Raw genomic sequence first — 18029 nt, forward strand, 5'->3', positions numbered from 1 at the left:
TTGAAAAGATGATTTTATCCTTTCTGGCTCCCATAGATTCAATGAGGCACTTCTTGTAGTCTTTAAAATCAAATTTAGCCGACTCTAAGGTGTGCGAGGGTTCGCTAAGATGAGCGAGTGGTGTATGCGGTTCAGTGCAGTGAGGAATGTTCTGATCTTTATATTGGAGAAACCAAACAACCTCTCCACAGACGCATGGCTCAACACAGGAGAGCTACCTCCTCAGGACAAGACTCTGCTGTCCACCTACACCTAAAGGACAAAGGACACTCTTTGAGGACCAAAATGTTCACATTTTGGACAAATAAGACAGATGGTTTGAAAGGGGTGTGAAGGAAGTTTTTTACTTTTTTTGGGATGTTTGAGGAGTTTTATTGCATGTCCAACCCATTGTAGCACAGCCCACAGCAGCTGAATAGGATTAAAACATCCATCTGTCGCCTTCTGCTTATCTGAGATCAGGTCTCAGGGACAAACGGGTCCAGGAGAGAAACCCAGACGTTCCTCTCCCCAGCGACATCCTTCAGCTGATTCTGGAGAAACCAAGACGCTCCCAGGCCAGACAGGACTCCCTTCAGGGAGTTCTGGGTCTGCCCCAGGATCTCCTTCCTCTCTCTGGAAACCCTCAAAAGGGAGGAGCCCAGGGGGCATCCTGGTTGGATGCCCAAACCACCTGAATTGGCTCCTTTCGATGCAGAGAATCAGTGGCTCTACTCTGAGTTCCCCCAGAGACCCTCGCCTTATCTCCAAGGCCGAGCCCGGTCACCCTCTGAAGCTCATTTTGACTTATATCCAGAATCTGGTGGCATCAAAGATCCAAGGCCTCTTTGAAGACACCATGGATGCACAGTCAGTACCGTCTGTTGTCTGAGTAACAGCTGATTATCCCCAGCCGGCTGAACCTGGCTTGCTCTGAGCTCCTCCAGGAAAGAATCTGAATGGATTTCAGATTCTCCAAAAAGTGACGGTGTTCCTCATCAACGGACAGAGCGGGTGGTTCCCCTCCTCTGCCCTGAGCCGAGAGCCGAGCAGACCGGACCAAGAGCCGCCGGCTCTTTATTCTTAGCTGAGGATAAAACTATATTTAAATATAGTTTATTTCATTGTTTTCTACCGTGTTTGAGAGCTAACAGCCCATTGAGGCTTGATGGTACATTTGCATTGAGTTGTGCTTTTCATTACATAACTGGCCTTTGGCCTGGTACCAAGTTCACTCAGGATCCACCTTGGGCTCAAGCATGGTCTTTTGGTTTTGTTTTGGACTTTCTGTGCCTCACTCTTTGTCCGATAACAAAGACCAACCAGGTTCTGATCAGGGAGGCCATTTTTCCCGATTACACACCTCCAGGTACCACATTCACCGCTTGTTTGCTCCCGGCACGTTTCTCATTTTGCCCCAGATATCCTTATAAAAGAGATTAGTCATCTCAATGGATTTCTTTCCTGGGGAATAAAGGTTAAATGAAATAAATAAGCGTTTGTTGCCCACATGGGCATTGAAGTACCCCAGAAGCACCACTAAATCCCCAGAGAGGACCCGATCTAGGGACTCCAAGATGGCCGGATAATCTGAAATGCTGAACCTTCTCTCGTGCTACTTGAAGTCGCAAAGAGGCAACCATCTCCCCTACTGGCAAAAACCATAAACTCCACTTATAGACGATTTTGGCTGACTTCAGATTATTCTGAGACCTCTTAGATCCTTCAGCATGCTCATAAACTACCACAATGTTCCATGAAGGTTTCTGATCGCTCTTTGGATCTCCCCTTGAGGTTCTTTCTCATTTCAGCCGCCAGAAGCGCCACATTAAATGTCTCACGGGATTAAACAGGACAAACCTTCCAAAAAACATGCTGGATGATAACGGTCTGCACATAATGTGTGTAATTTCATTAATTCAATTCAATTTTATTTATATAGCGCCAATTCACGGTACAGACTCCATCAGATCCTCCAGGTTGGTCAGAAAGTTTCCTCTCTAAGGAAACCCAGCAGGTTGCATCAAGTCTCTCCAAGCAGCATTCACTCCTCCTGAAAGAGCGTAGAGCCACAGTGGACAGTCGTCTGCATTGTTGATGGCTTTGCAGCAATCCCTCATACTGAGCATGCATGAAGCGACAGTGGAGAGGAAAACTCCCCTTTAACAGGGAGGAGAACCTCCAGCAGAATCAGAACCAGGCTCAGTGTGAACGCTCATCTGCCTCCACCCACTGGGGCTTAGAGAAGACAGAGCAGAGACACAGAAAGCACAGAAGCTCACATTGACCCAGGAGTACTTTCTATGTTAGATGGTAATAGAGGATGATCTGCCTCCCCTGATGATGTCACAACTAACAGAACGCCAAACCAGGTGTACCTTCTATGTTACATTTAACAGAATTTTTTTAACAGGTAATTTATTTCAGTTTAGATAATTTATCTATATAACTAGAATGTTTTATCATGGTTACATTTTATTTAATTATCTAGATGTCGAAGTATGATCAAAAGCACACAGACTTTAATTGGGTGTCCTACTTTTTAATTATCAGGCTAAGCATTAATGGATCAGGAATCAGTCCTAGTGGAACAACTGGGGCAGTGTTTGTTTTAGATCATTCAAAGTTACCCCAAAAGAGAAAGAAAGAAGAAACATTCATGGAAACTACAGATGATCCCCTCTTCACCATAAAAAAATCCTCCTTAAGTGTTTTAATTGTTGCTGATTCTGAGCTTTCAAATGAAGAGAATAGTTTCAGTTCAGGACCTGATTTGTTCGGCATTTGCAGGTTTTTAAGGGTTAAACACAGATTCCCGGCATTAAAGAGGTCAACCAGTCTCAAGTTGGGTTCTTTAGTATCAAATAACCTACATTACAGTACTTGGCAGACACACAGCCGGTGACAGATTAATCTAATGAAACCAGCAACGTTCGGATTCTGATGGAGACCTGGACGCAGGCCCATCCCTGCTGATCCTGCACTAAATCTTAGGAGGCGTGCACATCTGTCCCATGCCTCAGCAAACTCTGGAGTCCGGAGCTCAGTCTGGTTTACCAGGGTACCAACATGACAAGTGGGACAGGCATAAACTACCCCATCTATCAAATTATGCCTTTTTCTGCCCCTAATAATCCAGATTTACAACATAGATTGTATTTGTGAATGGATTTAATGTTGTCAGTTAATGGAGACATTTTAATCATTTGACACAAATCCATAAACAGTAAAACGTCTGAAATGTTTTCTTCCTCCTTTTTCTCTTCCTCTTCCCCCCGTGGTTTTTATCCATCTTTTCTTCTTCCTCCGTCATAGCAAATATATCAGGCATAACTATGGCACCTAAAGCACAATTCTGCTCACCATGAAGCTGGACATGACACTATTTAATAACTTTAATGTATTTTAATAGAAATCGTTGTTGCGCAACATAAAAATCTGAATCTGCTCAGATTATTTTTGTTAAAAAGTGTTTTTGTGTTTCAACCCGTTGCTTGAATGTGAGACTTTACACTTAATTTTAATCACACCTGTATCTCACAAGAAGCACAGCTTGGTTTGAGTTGATTGGTGACTTGTTCTATTGGACATCGGTTCTGTCCTGATCCCCAGATGTTTGGATTTTTGTTTGCCTTCTCACCAATGGTTTATTCTATTGTTCTGCTCTGGATTCTGTTTACCTGCCATATTCTCCGTAACTCTCCCGTTTGACCGTTTGCATGTTCTGACAGTTGTTCCACCCATCACTGTTCCTTTAAGTTTCTTTTCTTCTTTATCATACAAACTTCACACACTGAGCTCTTGGTCGCCATTTCTGATTTCAGAAGCTAAAAGAGGACAAACTTGTCAGCCATACGCTTTTCCCTTATCTGTCTCCTATCTGAAGATGTGCTGTCAGTGGAGGAGGAGTATAAAACAAGCAAAGACGACCGTAGATCATTCTATTAGCTGTTTTCTGTTGAAATGGGGGACCACCCGTACTCTTTGCCCAGCAAGAGGGAAGAGAAAGTAACCAAGAAAAGACAAAGAAGTAATAACCGGGACAAAATTAGAGTCTATATCAGCACAGCTATTATTACCAGGTGGAGATAATTGATGAGGAACCAAGGATTTAAAATGGACGCAGAGGTTGCAGCTTTCTGCTGGACAGGTACGTTAATTCCATATAACAGTGAAGCTTATTTTTGGTGTTGTGTTAGAAACAGGACAGCGTAGCCCAGCAGCTACTCTGTCTTCCCAACAGAGACGGCTCGTTTGTTTGTCTCCTTCTCACGTAGTACTTGTGTACGTGAAGGAGCAGAGTGACATCAGCTGGCTGGTTCATGGCGTCTATAGCGGAGCTGCTTAATAGTCTTTATAGTCTTGATAGTCGCTTAGTTTAGAGCCCAAACAAGCGACTGCATGTTCAGAAACGAGCCCAAAAAAAAAAACACGACTTGTGGAATTTACAAGCAGCTTTAGAAAAAACAAGCCCAAAAGCGCTTATAAGAAACAGAAAAAACGCTTATACGTGGAGGACATCTTCACATATTTATGACCAGTGTTGGGAGTAACGCATTACAAAAGTAATGCATTACAGTAATGTATTACTTTTTGATGTAACGCAGTAGTGTAAGGCATTACTGATACATTTTCTGTAATATTTTACTCGGTACATGTTCAGCAAAGCTTGCATTACAACACCTTTTAAAAAAAAAAAAAAAATCGAAAACTGCGAGACCGCGAGACATTTACGAAGGAGGATTAGGGCGGGATTTACAGGAGTGACGCAAGACATGATTTCTGCGTAGTGCTCGCGCTTGCTAGTGGAAAAGCTAACGAAGATGGCAGAAGACGACTGTACATTCGTCAGATGGACGTATGCGCATTACTTCGAGTTTGTCAGAGATAAGGACAAGAAGAACGTAATAGTCAAATGCAACCTTTGTGTAAAACCGAAAGAACTGTCGACGTCGCGAAATAGTACTAGCAATTTAAAAAAACATCTCGAACGGTGCCATGCGACCACTACACTTTCTGAGAAGAGAAAAATAGCGGAGGATGAGAGAGATAAGCCAAAGCAGCAGAAATTAAATTTCTCTCGGCCTGCCATCATACCTCTTGAACCTCGAGAAGTCAGAAGACTTGTGGCAGAGTATGTCGTCGAAGACATGTTACCATTGTCTACGGTGGAATCTCCTGCTTTCAAGAAGTTAGTTAGCAAGATCCCTGTGACCACCAACGACAAGGTAAGCTATTGTTTCCATGATGAATAGCTAGAATTGTATCTAGTTCATTAAGATTCTAGGTCACTGGGTAAAAATGTATAGTCAAAATATTATAGCCATCAACTTAGGAATTGTTTCTGCCACAGAATGAAAAATAAAAATGGTATTGCGACTTTTTATCTCACAATTCTTTTTTTCCCCTCACAATGGCGAGTTTACATCTCGCAATTCTGACTTTATTTCTCAGAATTGCGAGATGTAAAGTAAGAATTGCGAGATATTAATTCGCAATTGCGTGTTATAAGTCAGAATTGCAAGATATAAAGTCAGAATTGATAGATATAAAGTCGCAATTGCGTGAGATAAAAAGTCGCAATAATTATTTTCTTTTTTTTATTCAGTGGAGGAAACAAGCTTCCATAATCAACAGACCTAAACTGAAAAAAAAAGATTCATGATTGAATTTACAAAATGTTTTAAAGTGGTTGCAGTCATTTTGTTTCAAATCCATTTGAAATATAACCATGTTGAAAGTCATCTAAACGTGTTTATTTAAATTTAGAGAAAATAAATTGATTGCAACCACTTACCTTAAAAAAAACACAGTTTATGAATCATTGATATATTCAATGTATATACAGCAGCATAATATGAATGTATGTACTTGTGTTTATATTAATGTATAAACAGACGATTTGCAAACGTGTGATTATGAATAGCATGATCATGATCTGGAGTTTTAATATATATTTTAATAATATATGTGTATTTTAATTATTTTTCAGCATGTACTGCCATGCAGAACAACATTTGCCAAAGAACTGGATAGGACCTATACTGTCATGGAAAAAGAGCTGAAGAAAACAATTGATGAGCAGCAGTACGTGTCAACAACTGCAGACATATGGACTGCCAACAACAGGAGTTTTTTGGGGGTGACGGTCCATTGGATCGATTCAGAGACGTTGCAACGGAAGAAGGCTGCGATCGCTTGTCGTAGGTTCAGAGGTAGACACACTTATGACGCTATTGCATCTGAACTTGAGGATATTTTTTCCCAGTATGGATTAACTACTGAAAAAGTGACTGCATGTGTGACAGACAATGGCAGCAACTTTGTTAAAGCTTTTAAGGAATACCAACAAGTCGAAACTGAGGATGATGAAGAAGAGGAGGTGGAGGAAGATGATGATGGGAAAGTGGCCTTCACTGACCTCCACACCATTCTCACTGAAGGAGACAATGAGAATGCACAGCAAGGACTGTGTGTGCTGCCTGCACATCATAAATGTGCAGCTCACACACTCAACCTCATTGCCAACAATGAGGTTCATAAATGGTTGGTATCAAACCCAGAATCCAGGACTGTTTACCGCAGTTCCACAGCTAAGTGTTCAGCACTATGGACCAAAGTTAGCCGGTCCACAGTTGCATCTGAATGCCTAGAAGAGATCAGTGAAAGGAAGTTGATTGTGCCCTCAGTAACCCGGTGGAACTCATTTTATGATGCCTATGTTCGGATCATAGAAATGCCACTAACTGACATTAACAATTTATGCACACAGATTCAGATTAAATGTATGAATGACAGGGAATACCAGTTTCTGAAGGAATACTGCTCCATTATGAAGCCTTTCTGTGTTGCACTGGACATCCTACAGGGTGAGGAAACCTGTTTTTATGGGACACTTCAACCAACACTTGAAGTTCTAATGGCCAAAACTTTAGCAATGCAAAATGGCCTTTCACAGATGATCACTGGGTTGCCTGAAATAATTGTGGGAGCAATTAAAACTCGCTTTGCCACAACAATTGACTCCAAGAATGCCCTTCTAGCTGCCGTCTCGCTGCCCAAATTTAAACTTCGCTGGGTAAAAGAGGAAACCAGAAGAGATCACATCAAGCACCTTCTCACCACTGAGTGCCGCACCCTAACAGTTGAAGAGCCTGCCACCCCAATGAGTGATGCTGCTCAACCTGCTGCAGTCACCTCCTGTGAAGATGACTTCTTTTCATTTGATGAAAAGCCCAATGCCATGGCCGATGCACTTATGTCAGTGGAAACAGAGGTAACATTTTATTTAAATTCTGATCCAGTGATAGAAAGCCTGCATCAGTTTCCAAGAATTAAACAAATTGCACTACGCTATAATGCACCAACACCATCCAGTGCACCAGTAGAAAGACTTTTCAGTCTTGGGAGTCTGGTACTCACCCCAAAACGCAACCGTCTTGGTGATGAACGCTTTCAGCGCCTTGTTCTGATGCGCTTCAACAGATCTTTCAGTCAAGTGGGTATAATGGAATAGGCTAGCCCCCACCATACCTTGAATCACGGCTTCAGATTCCCTGTACTTTCATTGTTTAGCGTCACGCTACCTCTGTTTTATTTTAGGCAGGAAACAGAACTTTTTGAATCAAATTTTCCTGTTGGAAATGTCCATTACTGAACTTTTCTTGTGGGCCTTTTTTTCTTGTATAACTTCCTTTTTTTGAGTATGACTATATTTTCTGTTAGGCCCGTAGGCCCAAGCACTTTAATTTAATTTTTGTATTCTCGAAAAATGTCTAGTCCTATAGTTTCATAGATCCAATTGTAAACTGGTCATTGTAGCAAGTGGATTTGTTTTAACCTGCCTCTATTTGGTAGCCTGTTTTGTTTTAGTCTTTTTAGAGGAATAGGCCTAAGGGTCTCTATTTTTGTTCTGTGTTGTCTTACTAAAAAGTTAGGCTATGTTTAGCCTATATGTGCGTTTCTATGGACTGAAAGACTGAGGGTTGGCCCTCCAAGTGCACTTTATACTTCCTGAAAAAGGATAAGGTTTGTTCATCATGTGCACTTTGTTCATGACAGTTGTGTGTTCTGAACCTCTTGAATAAAAAAATAAAAATAAAGAACAAATCTTGTCATGACATTAGAGTTTACATACAATTCTGTTGTGTCTAATATTAATATAGCCAAGCTATTCATGGAAATTACCAGATAATCACTTTACCTCTACCATACTTTTAATAGACTTAGATAATTTGTGATTTTGTATGTCATCCTTTCTTGTCTTGAGACTTCACTTTGCCAATTATATGTTATATTGTTAGTAGCCTGGATAGCCCACAGTCATTTTGGAACATCATATTGCCTTTTACTGGATGTAAAATGCTCTGTTAACATTTACTATGTTACTTACATGTAATTTATTTTTACATTTTGTCATTTTAGAAATGGCTGCCTTGTAGCCACAAAATAACTACCTTGTAGTTATTTTGGTGAAAGTTTTGGTGAAAGTAACTCAAAAGTAATACAGGAGTAATGTGACGCATTACAATTCTGAGGCAGTAATATTGTAATGTAAATAATTACTTCTAAATAACAGTAACAAGTAATCTAATGTATTACAGTTTGGAAGTAACTTGCACATCACTGTTTATGACACTCCGCAGTTTCTGTAGTAGTTATTGCGCACCTAAAGGCGAGGTCATTTGTAATTCATTCAGTGCACCACTAGATGATGCACCAGTGCATAAATCTTATACAGTGTGACTTTAAAGGAGCAATAAGTGATTTTTCATGACTAGGTGGGGCTTGAGCACTGTCTGTGGACCAAAACAAGACGTGTGAGAAGCCACAGCCTTCTCCACCTCCCCTCCAGCTGTAACCCCTTTATGCGCATATTTGCAAAGGATAAATACAAAGCAAAACAGCAGAACATGTCTCGTGAAGATGTAAGCAACTCTGAACTTTATAACGCTGTTACCAAGAGAACGTTTTGAAGCGCTGGACGTGCGCTCAGCCATTTTGCGGCTACGCAGAATGCTCCGGTGCTGGCGCTTTACAGGCAGGGAGGCGCTGAGCCCTGAGTGGCAGCTGTTCACATGTACGTACACGGGCCGGCGGCCGGCCCGGCTTTGTAAACAAGAGACTGGAGAATAACACAGGGAGATGGTGTGTGACGTCATACCATAGTCCATCTTGAAAGATACCTTCAGTTCTTCACAAAATATTTCTATCTAAAATAAGGAAATTTCGCTTATTGCTCCTTTAACATTTTTTTTTTTCAAGATTTTGAACTTACAAAAAGCACAGTGAAAGCTGCACAAGTCCTAAAACTTCTACGAAACCAGTTGATGGACATGTATGGATTAAATGCCCTCTACTTGTGGCGCGCTTTATCAAGTCACAAGGACCTCAAAGCGCTTTACACCACATTCACCACAGCTGCATTGGGGCAGACTGACAGAAGGGCGTCCGTTCAACGCAGCGGGCGAATCAGGTGAAATGTCTTGCCCAAGGACACAAGTCAGAGTGTGGGTTCAAACCAGGAAGCCGCAGCTCCTACAGCTCCTACGTCCTGTCCCACTGTGGCCCAGGTGTCTGTCCTGTGGCCCAGTTTAGGGTTCATAATACAGGATTACTGGTGGCAGAGTGAAGCTGCAGCAGGGAGATTATCTTCCATAAACACACAATGATCACTTAGGTTTAAAAATAGCCAAATTACAGAGTCAGCCACACAGCAACGTACAATAATTATAGCTGATGGACAGATTTATTGGCCCTTTGGAAACATATGCATGCATGCTTATATTATTCAATTCAATTCAATTCAATTCAATTTTATTTATATAGCGCCAAATCATGAAACATGTCATCTCAAGGCACTTTACAAAGTCAAGTTCAATCATATTATACAGATTGGGTCAGATTATACAGATTGGTCAAAAATGTCCTATATAAGGAAACCAGTTGATTGCATCAAAGTCCCGACAAGCAGCATTCACTCCTGGGGAAGCGTAGAGCCACAGGAAGAGTCATCTGCATTGTCCATGGCTTTGCTGCAATCCCTCATACTGAGCAAGCATGAAGCGACAGTGGGAAGAAAAACCACCCATTAACGGGAAGGAAAAACCTCCGGCAGAACCGGGCTCAGTATGAACGGTCATCTGCCTCGACCGACTGGGGGTTACAGAAGACAGAACAGAGACACAACAAGAGAAACAAAAAAGCACAGAAGCACACATTGATCTAGTAATCTGTTCTACATTAGATGGAAGTAGCGGGTTAGCCGTCTTCTCTGGATGATGTCACAGTTAACAGAACACCAGACCAGGTGTACCTACTATGAAGAAAAAGAGAGAGAGCAAAAGTTAAAAGCTGAAATTACGACAGTCATTTCAATGTAATACAATGCAAACTGGAGAACAGTAGACTGAAGAACAGTAGAAATCAGTAGAGTGAGAAAATTAGACCCTGATGTCCTCCAGCAGCCTAGGCCTATCACAGCACAACTATAGAGATAGCTCAGGGTATGAGCCACTCTAACTATAAGCTTTGTCAAAAAGGAAAGTTTTAACATTAGTCTTAAAAATAGATAGGGTGTCTGACTCACGGACCAAAACTGGGAGTTGGTTCCACAGGAGAGGAGCCTGATAGCTAAAGGATCTGCCTCCCATTCTACTTTTAGAGACTCTAGGAACCACCAGCAGACCTGCAGTCTGAGAGCGAAGTGCTCTGTTAGGAACATACGGGGTAATCAGAGCTCTGATATATGATGGAGCTTGATTATGAAGGGCTTTATACGTTAGAAGGAGAATTTTAAATTCTATTCTTGATTTAACAGGAAGCCAATGAAGGGAAGCTAAAACAGGAGAAATATGATCCCTCTTGTTGATTTTCATCAGAACTCTTGCCGCAGCATTTTGAATCAGCTGAAGACTTCGAACTGCATTTTGTGGACTTCCTGATAGTAAAGAATTACAATAGTCCAGCCTTGAAGTAACAAATGCATGGACTAGTTTTTCAGCATCACTCCTGGACAGAATGTTTCTAATTTTGGCGATATTCCGGAGGTGAAAAAAGGAAACTCTGGAAACCTGTTTAATATGGGATTTAAATGACATGTCTTGGTCGAAAACAACACCAAGATTTTTAACTTTATTACCAGAGGCCAAGTTAATGCCATCCAGATTAAGGGATTGATTAAGAACTTTATTTTTGAAGACTCTGGCCCAAAGATTACAACTTCTGTCTTGTCAGAATTTAAATGCAGGAAATTTAAAGTCATCCAGCTTTTGATGTCATCAAGACATGACTGCATTCGAAGTAACTGATTGGATTCATCAGGATTTATGGATAAATATAGCTGAGTGTCATCAGCATAACAGTGGAAATTAATCCCATGCTGTCTGATAATTTTGCCAATCGGAAGCATATATATAGTAAATAGAATTGGTCCAAGGACTGAACCCTGTGGTACTCCACAAGTGACCCTAGAGTTTGAGGAAGATTTATTATTAACATGAACAAACTGGAATCTGTCCGACAGATAAGATTTAAACCAGCCTAATGCTTTTCCCTTAATCCCTACAGTATGCTCAAGTCTTTGTAGGAGAATATTGTGATCAACTGTATCAAATGCAGCACTGAGATCTAACAGGACAAGTATAGACACAAGTCCATTATCTGAGGCCATGAGAATATCATTGGTGACCTTCACCAGAGCTGTTTCAGTGCTATGATGAGCTCTGAAGCCTGACTGAAACTCCTCAAGTAGGTCATTACTTTGTAAATGTTCACATAGTTGATTAGCAACTACTTTCTCAAGAATTTTAGATAAGAAAAGAAGATTAGATATAGGTCTGTAATTTACTAACTCATCTTGATCAAGAGATGGTTTCTTAAGTAAAGGTTTAATAACAGCTACTTTAAAAGCCTGTGGTACATATCCATTTACCAAGGATAGATTAATCATGTCTAAAATAGGACCACTGATCAGAGGGAATACCTCCTTAAACAACTTGGTTGGGATTGGGTCTAACATACAGGTAGAAGGTTTAGATGAAGCTAAAATTTTAGATAGCTCAGAAAGCTCTACTGCTTTTAAACAGTTCAGACACTGCGCAGGTTCTAAGGATTCCTCCAATGCTGCCTCACTTACTGAGGATGAGGTAATCATGTTTGGGAGGATGCCAATTATTTTATTTTTAATGGAATCAATTTTATTTATGAAGAATCCCATAAAATCATTACTGCTAAGAGCTAAGGGAATGGATGGATCAACAGAGCTGTGGCTCTGGGTAAGTTTGGCAACTGTACTGAAGAGAAATCTAGGATTATTCTTATTCTCCTCAATTAATGATGAAAAATATGCTGCTCTAACTCTGCGAAGGGTCTTGTTATACAACAATAGACTGTTCTTCCAGATTAAGTAGGATTCCTCTTGGTGTGTAGAGCGCCATTTTCTCTCCAATTTCCTAACATTGTGCTTCAAGGAACGCAGCTCTGAATTAAACCAAGGAGCCAGCTTCCTGTGAATAATCACCTTCTTTTTCAAGGGAGCTACATTGTCTAATGCAGAACGCAATGACGAAGTCATACCGTTTACAAAGACATCTATTTGTGAATTGGAAGAAACAACATTGCTGCCATCTACAGGGCATTTCTGCAATACGGAGGATATTAAAAAGGGGACAGACTCTTTAAGTTTTGATACAGCATTATCCGATAAAGATCTACTATAATGGAACCCTCTTTTGGGGGTGGAGAACTCAGTTAGATTAAACTCAAATGTTATTAAAAAATGATCAGATAGGACAGGGTTGTGAGGAAATACTGTTAATTCTTCACAATCAATGCCATATGTCAGCACAAGGTCTAAAGTATGGAGCCGAGAGTGTGTCGGTTTATGCACATTTTGAGCAAAACCAATTGAATCTAGGATAGTTTTAAAGGCTACACTAAGGTTATCGCATTCTGTGTCAACATTATAAATTATGTAAATATGAACTCAGAGATTAGATTAGCAATGGTATCAAGGTGTTACTTTATTGTATCTGTTACACTATGTCTGTTGGTTGTGCTGTTCTTTTTACATCTCTCTTTCCAGGTGATGAAGCAGACGGAAGACGTTTTATCATTCTTTCCCTTTTATCTCTTCTTTCTTTCACCTCTTCTCTTTCTTTTTTTTCTCTTCTTGTTCTTCCTTTACTCTCCTACTTTCCCATTGTAGTGTCCTCATAATTTTAAATTCTCCCTGCAGGAATCACAATTAAACTATTTACATGCATAAATCAAGCGGAGCACTATGGCGAAAGCTGATTGCTCCACTTGTGAAAGTAAAATCTGTCGAGCTCTATTTGGCATTAGGATATCAATTCTTTTTGCCACATTGCTAGACAGGACACTGGGAAAAATAAAAAATAAAAAAAAGAGATTAGATTATTTCAGGGTCAACATTATTAGCATTATTAAATCATTGGAGTGTATTTTTGTCGGCTAACTTCCTGCAAGCGTATTTTATAGTTTTTCATCGAGCGTCTGACTTGCCTCTTGGTGAATCTTGGTCCATTTTCCTTTTGCAAATCTTTCAAACTTCTCTCGGTTCTGGCATGGACCTTCATCTTCGGTTCATCCCAGAGATTCCCAGCTGGATTCCCTTTAAGGCTTCGTTCAGGTCAGCCAGTACTGTTCACTGCCATCTTCTGCTGATTTTTCACCAGTGGTCACCTTTGTTTCGGTCGCTACGACACAGAGTTTTTCTGCTGTTTTTAGGTATGTTTTACTTTTCAGATGGTTTTCTTTGAGTTGTGGGCCTTTTCTGTCTCTCTCCAAACATAAAAAGTGTTTCCATGATCTCTATCACTTGTCTTCAATGACCGAAGGACATGCTTTCTCAATATTGTCTGTAGGGAGGATACTTCAGTCAGGATTGAATGTTGCTTTTCTGCAACCTTGGTCTGCAACCTTCCAGTCTGCAGTTAGTTTGAGATTAAAACTCCTTTCTCAGCGGAGTCATTGTTCAGCCAATAAGGCTCTTTGTAATATTTTGCCTCTTGCCTCTGCCAAGCTTGTTCTGGGCTTGATGATAACATTGTTTATGCTTGTCCTGCTTTTTGAGCCTAATTTTTTTGTTTTAGACGTAATGCATTCTCATTTAACTGCTCAACTTCTTACAGAACAGTTACACTATCAGTAAATTATAAATAATTATATATACCCCACAGTTTCTAACTGATTTTACACAACTTTCCAAAGTTTAACCGCATTGTTGCACAAAAGTGAGATTGGGTAATGCTTTCATATCATGTGAATATTAAATATGTCCTATTTGGACAATTTTATTTATGCCAAAAAAATCTAGTAACATCACAAAAGATCTGCAAGAAAAGAAAATGCTCGCTAAAACCTAAATAATTAGTATTCTGATGAAATAAAAATTCTGGTGAGGAATAAATTAGGAAACTCTCTCTTAAAATGGCTGAAATTACACACAGGCGTTTCACATTGGTTTACGAGACGGGCATTGATGCTGTTTTAAGGAGGGTTTGCACTGCCTGAAGCCTCGGGCCTTTAGGCAAGGCAAATTTATTTGTATAGCACAATTCAGTACAGAGACAATGCAAAGAGCTTTAAATGATTAAAATATAAGAAAACAAAACATTTTAGGTGTTCGATGCTCCTGAATGTTGAAGTAAGATTGAACACTGCGGTGAGATCGAAGGAGCTGTCAGACTTTTCCAGGAAGAAGATTGCAGCAGCTGATGTGTTCGGTGAGGAAATCCGTCACTCCGTTGTACCAATGATGGTCTACGATGGAGGCGATTAAAGAAAAAAGTCAAAAATGCGCAGGGCTTTCACCCTGAAAGCAGAACGCAAGATGCTGAAAGAAGTCTAGAAATGTCATCCCTGGATTTCCTCTTACTACTGTTGATGTGTAAGTGCACGACTGCACATAAAGACGGGAACTGCACAAGTTTCACTATAACTGTTCATGGAAGAAACATTTGATGTACAGGATAACTGGAAAGGCCAGATTACATCTAGCCAGAGAGAAGTCAGACAAACAACACTTCAGGGAAAGAAGCTGCCATCAGCTGTGAAGCATGGAGGCGGAAGTGTCATGGGGGGGCAGGGGGGGGGGGGTTGCTCTGCTGCAGATCTGACTATCATTATAGAATCAACCATCTATTTTACTGGGTACCAGAGGAAAATGTGAGACCATCTGTAAAACTTAAACGAGTGGCAGAACTGAACCCTAATGTACCAGCAAGCCCACTGAGAACTGGCTCACAACCAAGGAAATTTAATGGAGTGGATTCAAACCCCAGATCTGGGGTGACTGGAAACAGGATGAACCTCCAACAAACATCTCCAACCTCTCTGTGAGGAGTGGGGAGATGTTTCTCCACACCAAGGATGACACTGGTTCTTACATGAACTCCTTTTAACCACAAGGAGCAACTTTGAGGAGGGTGCCCTAACTTTCTCCTCAGCAAGAAAACATGTTGCTGATATTTTTGTTTTTACTTTACTGACAATAAATCCTTCGCCCCCCCCCCCCCCCCCCCCCCCCCCCCCAATACTGAGATTAGAAATCAACATGTGAAAAGTAATCCTGGCACTACTAAAAACCTACACCTACCAGTTGTGAGTTTTTTCTACTAAAGAAGCGCTTTGGCTCATCCGTTCTTCAGAAACCATCCTGTCAGCATGTTATAGCACAGAACGGGTCCATCCATGACAAACACATCTTTGGTTTTGTTTTTGATTTCTGGACATCCAGCAGCAGCTAATCACTTGAGTGCTTTTCCTGGGTTGTATGCTAAAAGTTAGCAGTTTATTACCAATCAATAAAACCTTGAGATCCGCCCTACACTGTAGTAAGGACGAGTTCACTGTTTCTTTCACCCATCCTCATAGTCAAGTAGCAGAATTTCAGTTCTTTACTCAAAAGTTTTTTTTCAGCATTAATGGTCCGTTTAAAGTGATGCCACAGCATCACAATTTACTTTATTGCAGGACTTTGACTAGGCCTCTCCAAAAAAACTTCATTTGAGAAGTAAACTTGCTTCCAGCCATCGACCAGTGCTTGAACTTAAAGTAACAAACTGATGAGCAGGGATTCTCCTTCAGGATCTTCTGGTAGAGAAAAATATTTGTGGTTCCACCAACAATGGCAGGTTCTCCGCGTCATGAAGCAGAAAGATCGTCCCAGACCATCACACTGTCGCCGCCGTGGTTGACTGCCATGCATGATGTGCTTTGTTTGGAAATGCTGAGTTCGTTTTACACCAGATGTAGCGGGACACACTCTAAAACGTGGAAGTTGTGTGTTTTGTTGGCTCGGAGGTCATCAAGGTGTTTTTTGGCAAATGTGAGATGAGCCTTCATGTTTGGGTTTGGGTCAGCAGTGGTCCTGGCCTTGGAAATTCCTTATGGAGGCTATTTTTGCCCAGACGCTCTTCCTAATTGTTCAATAATGACCTTAGCTGGGGCAAGTGAGTCCTGTAAATGTTTAGCTGTTGGTTTGTGTTCTGCTCTGACCTCCTGGATGATTGTTGATGCATTTTTAGAGTCATTCTCAGTCAGCAACTCCGGGGAAGGTTCACCACTGCTAAATGTTTTCCCCATTTGTGGTTCTCGCTGAGGTTCACTAGAGTCCTGAGCCTTAGAAATGGCTTTGCCACAGCCAACAGAAGCAGGGCTGCCACACAATCCTGCCCAAGAATATAACAACTGAGATAGTCAGAGCAGGGGTTTGAACTGGCAACCCACCGGTTACAGGAGGAACTCCCAGCCCCATAAATACTGAACACAAAGAAAAAAGGTCCCAAAGGCATAGGAAGCCAGAAAAGTTTCTAAAAACTGTCACATTTTTGAAAGCAAATCATTTAAATCGGTGCAAATTAGCCAAACATTAGCAGCTCAGGAGAGGTAAAAGAAAAAGAGAGTTCTCAGGACCTTCACAATCACGCCGTTGCCAAATATACTGGTGGCATTGGTTATGGAGATATTTCTAAAGTTCTTAAAGAGCACAGTTGGACACATAATCCAGAAGTGGTAAGATTTTGAGTCGACAGCGCCTGACTACAACAGGTGGAAACAGGTGTTCCTCGATGAGAAGAAGAGTTGTCCTTAAAAAAAACTGCTAAAATAAGTTTTATTTCATGTATAAGATAAACTCAAACATCCTGACCTCTACGCACGCTCACTGCGTAACGCTCCACTGGCGAAGAAAAGCATGTAGAAACATATTTAAGTTTTGCTGTAGACCTTTTCGACAAGTCAATGAAGAGCTAGAGGAACACAGTCGGGTCAGATAAGACCTCAGATTTGATTCTTTGGGTGCCATTGCCCTCACCGTTTAGAGGAGCAATGGGACTGCATTTCACCCTGATAAACGCCAAGCAAACAGTAAAGATTGGAGGTCAGAATATCATGGTTTGTTGCTGCTTTTTGCACGTGGCAGAGGCAAAACTCATATAAATGAAAAAGAAGATTAATGAAGAAACCACTTGATCAGAATCTGAAGATGAAATGAGGTTCGTCGGTTAAACAAATATCCCAGACAGAGCCGAGGAAACTCATAGAAAAATAAAATACAGCTGTGGCCTGTCCATCACCTGACATGAACTAAAAATATATGGATTTAATTCAAGAAAGTACAAAGTGAAACATTATCAATCAACTTATGCCATTTTAAGAGCAACAAGAAAGTTGAGCTTGGAAAGAAAAGATAAAGAAATGAGCCTAAACTCAAGACCTTTGTACAGTATTTACAGAGCAGAAAATCTCTTTTAACATCGGTAATTTTAAGGTAATGCAGGAAACGAATGTTGCCTGTTTCAAATCTAGTTCAAACTGATGCTTTAACATGTAAATATCAATTTAATTAAAAGAATAAATGTTGAGTTTGTCGTGGTATTTAAAACGAGCACAAATCTCACACGTTTCTACAGTTCTTCAGAAATCCATGTTTTGAACCAACAGAAAATCTATAAAAAGCATAAATCGGGTGTGAAAACTATCCGATAAGTTCTGCCAAACAAAGCAGGAGTAACTATCAGGAGCCA

General features: G+C 40.7%; 2 protein-coding genes across 3 annotated transcripts in view; one reads left to right on the forward strand and one right to left on the reverse strand.

Moving 5' to 3' along the window:
- Positions 1-18029, reverse strand: part of serinc4 (serine incorporator 4) — a 49112-nt gene that overhangs the window by 17718 nt on the left and 13365 nt on the right. The window lies entirely within an intron of this gene.
- LOC118562870 lies at positions 4726-8132 on the forward strand. The gene is made up of 3 exons (XM_036135902.1): positions 4726-5207; positions 5972-7212; positions 7334-8132. Exons 1-3 carry the CDS (start codon positions 4803-4805, stop codon positions 7365-7367), a joined length of 1680 nt encoding a protein of 559 aa, XP_035991795.1. The 5' UTR covers positions 4726-4802; the 3' UTR covers positions 7368-8132.

This window comes from Fundulus heteroclitus, chromosome 4 (assembly GCF_011125445.2).
Source record: "Fundulus heteroclitus isolate FHET01 chromosome 4, MU-UCD_Fhet_4.1, whole genome shotgun sequence".
NCBI classification, from domain to species: domain Eukaryota; kingdom Metazoa; phylum Chordata; class Actinopteri; order Cyprinodontiformes; family Fundulidae; genus Fundulus; species Fundulus heteroclitus.

Bases quoted from the DNA above. Each gene is read 5' to 3' on its own strand.
- LOC118562870 (XM_036135902.1), top strand. From the start codon at position 4,803: ATGGCAGAAGACGACTGTACATTCGTCAGATGGACGTATGCGCATTAC. The intron at 5,208-5,971 runs GTAAGCTATTGT...ATTATTTTTCAG, and splicing joins CTGTGACCACCAACGACAAG to CATGTACTGCCATGCAGAAC. The intron at 7,213-7,333 runs GCCCAATGCCAT...ATTGCACTACGC, and splicing joins TTCTTTTCATTTGATGAAAA to TATAATGCACCAACACCATC.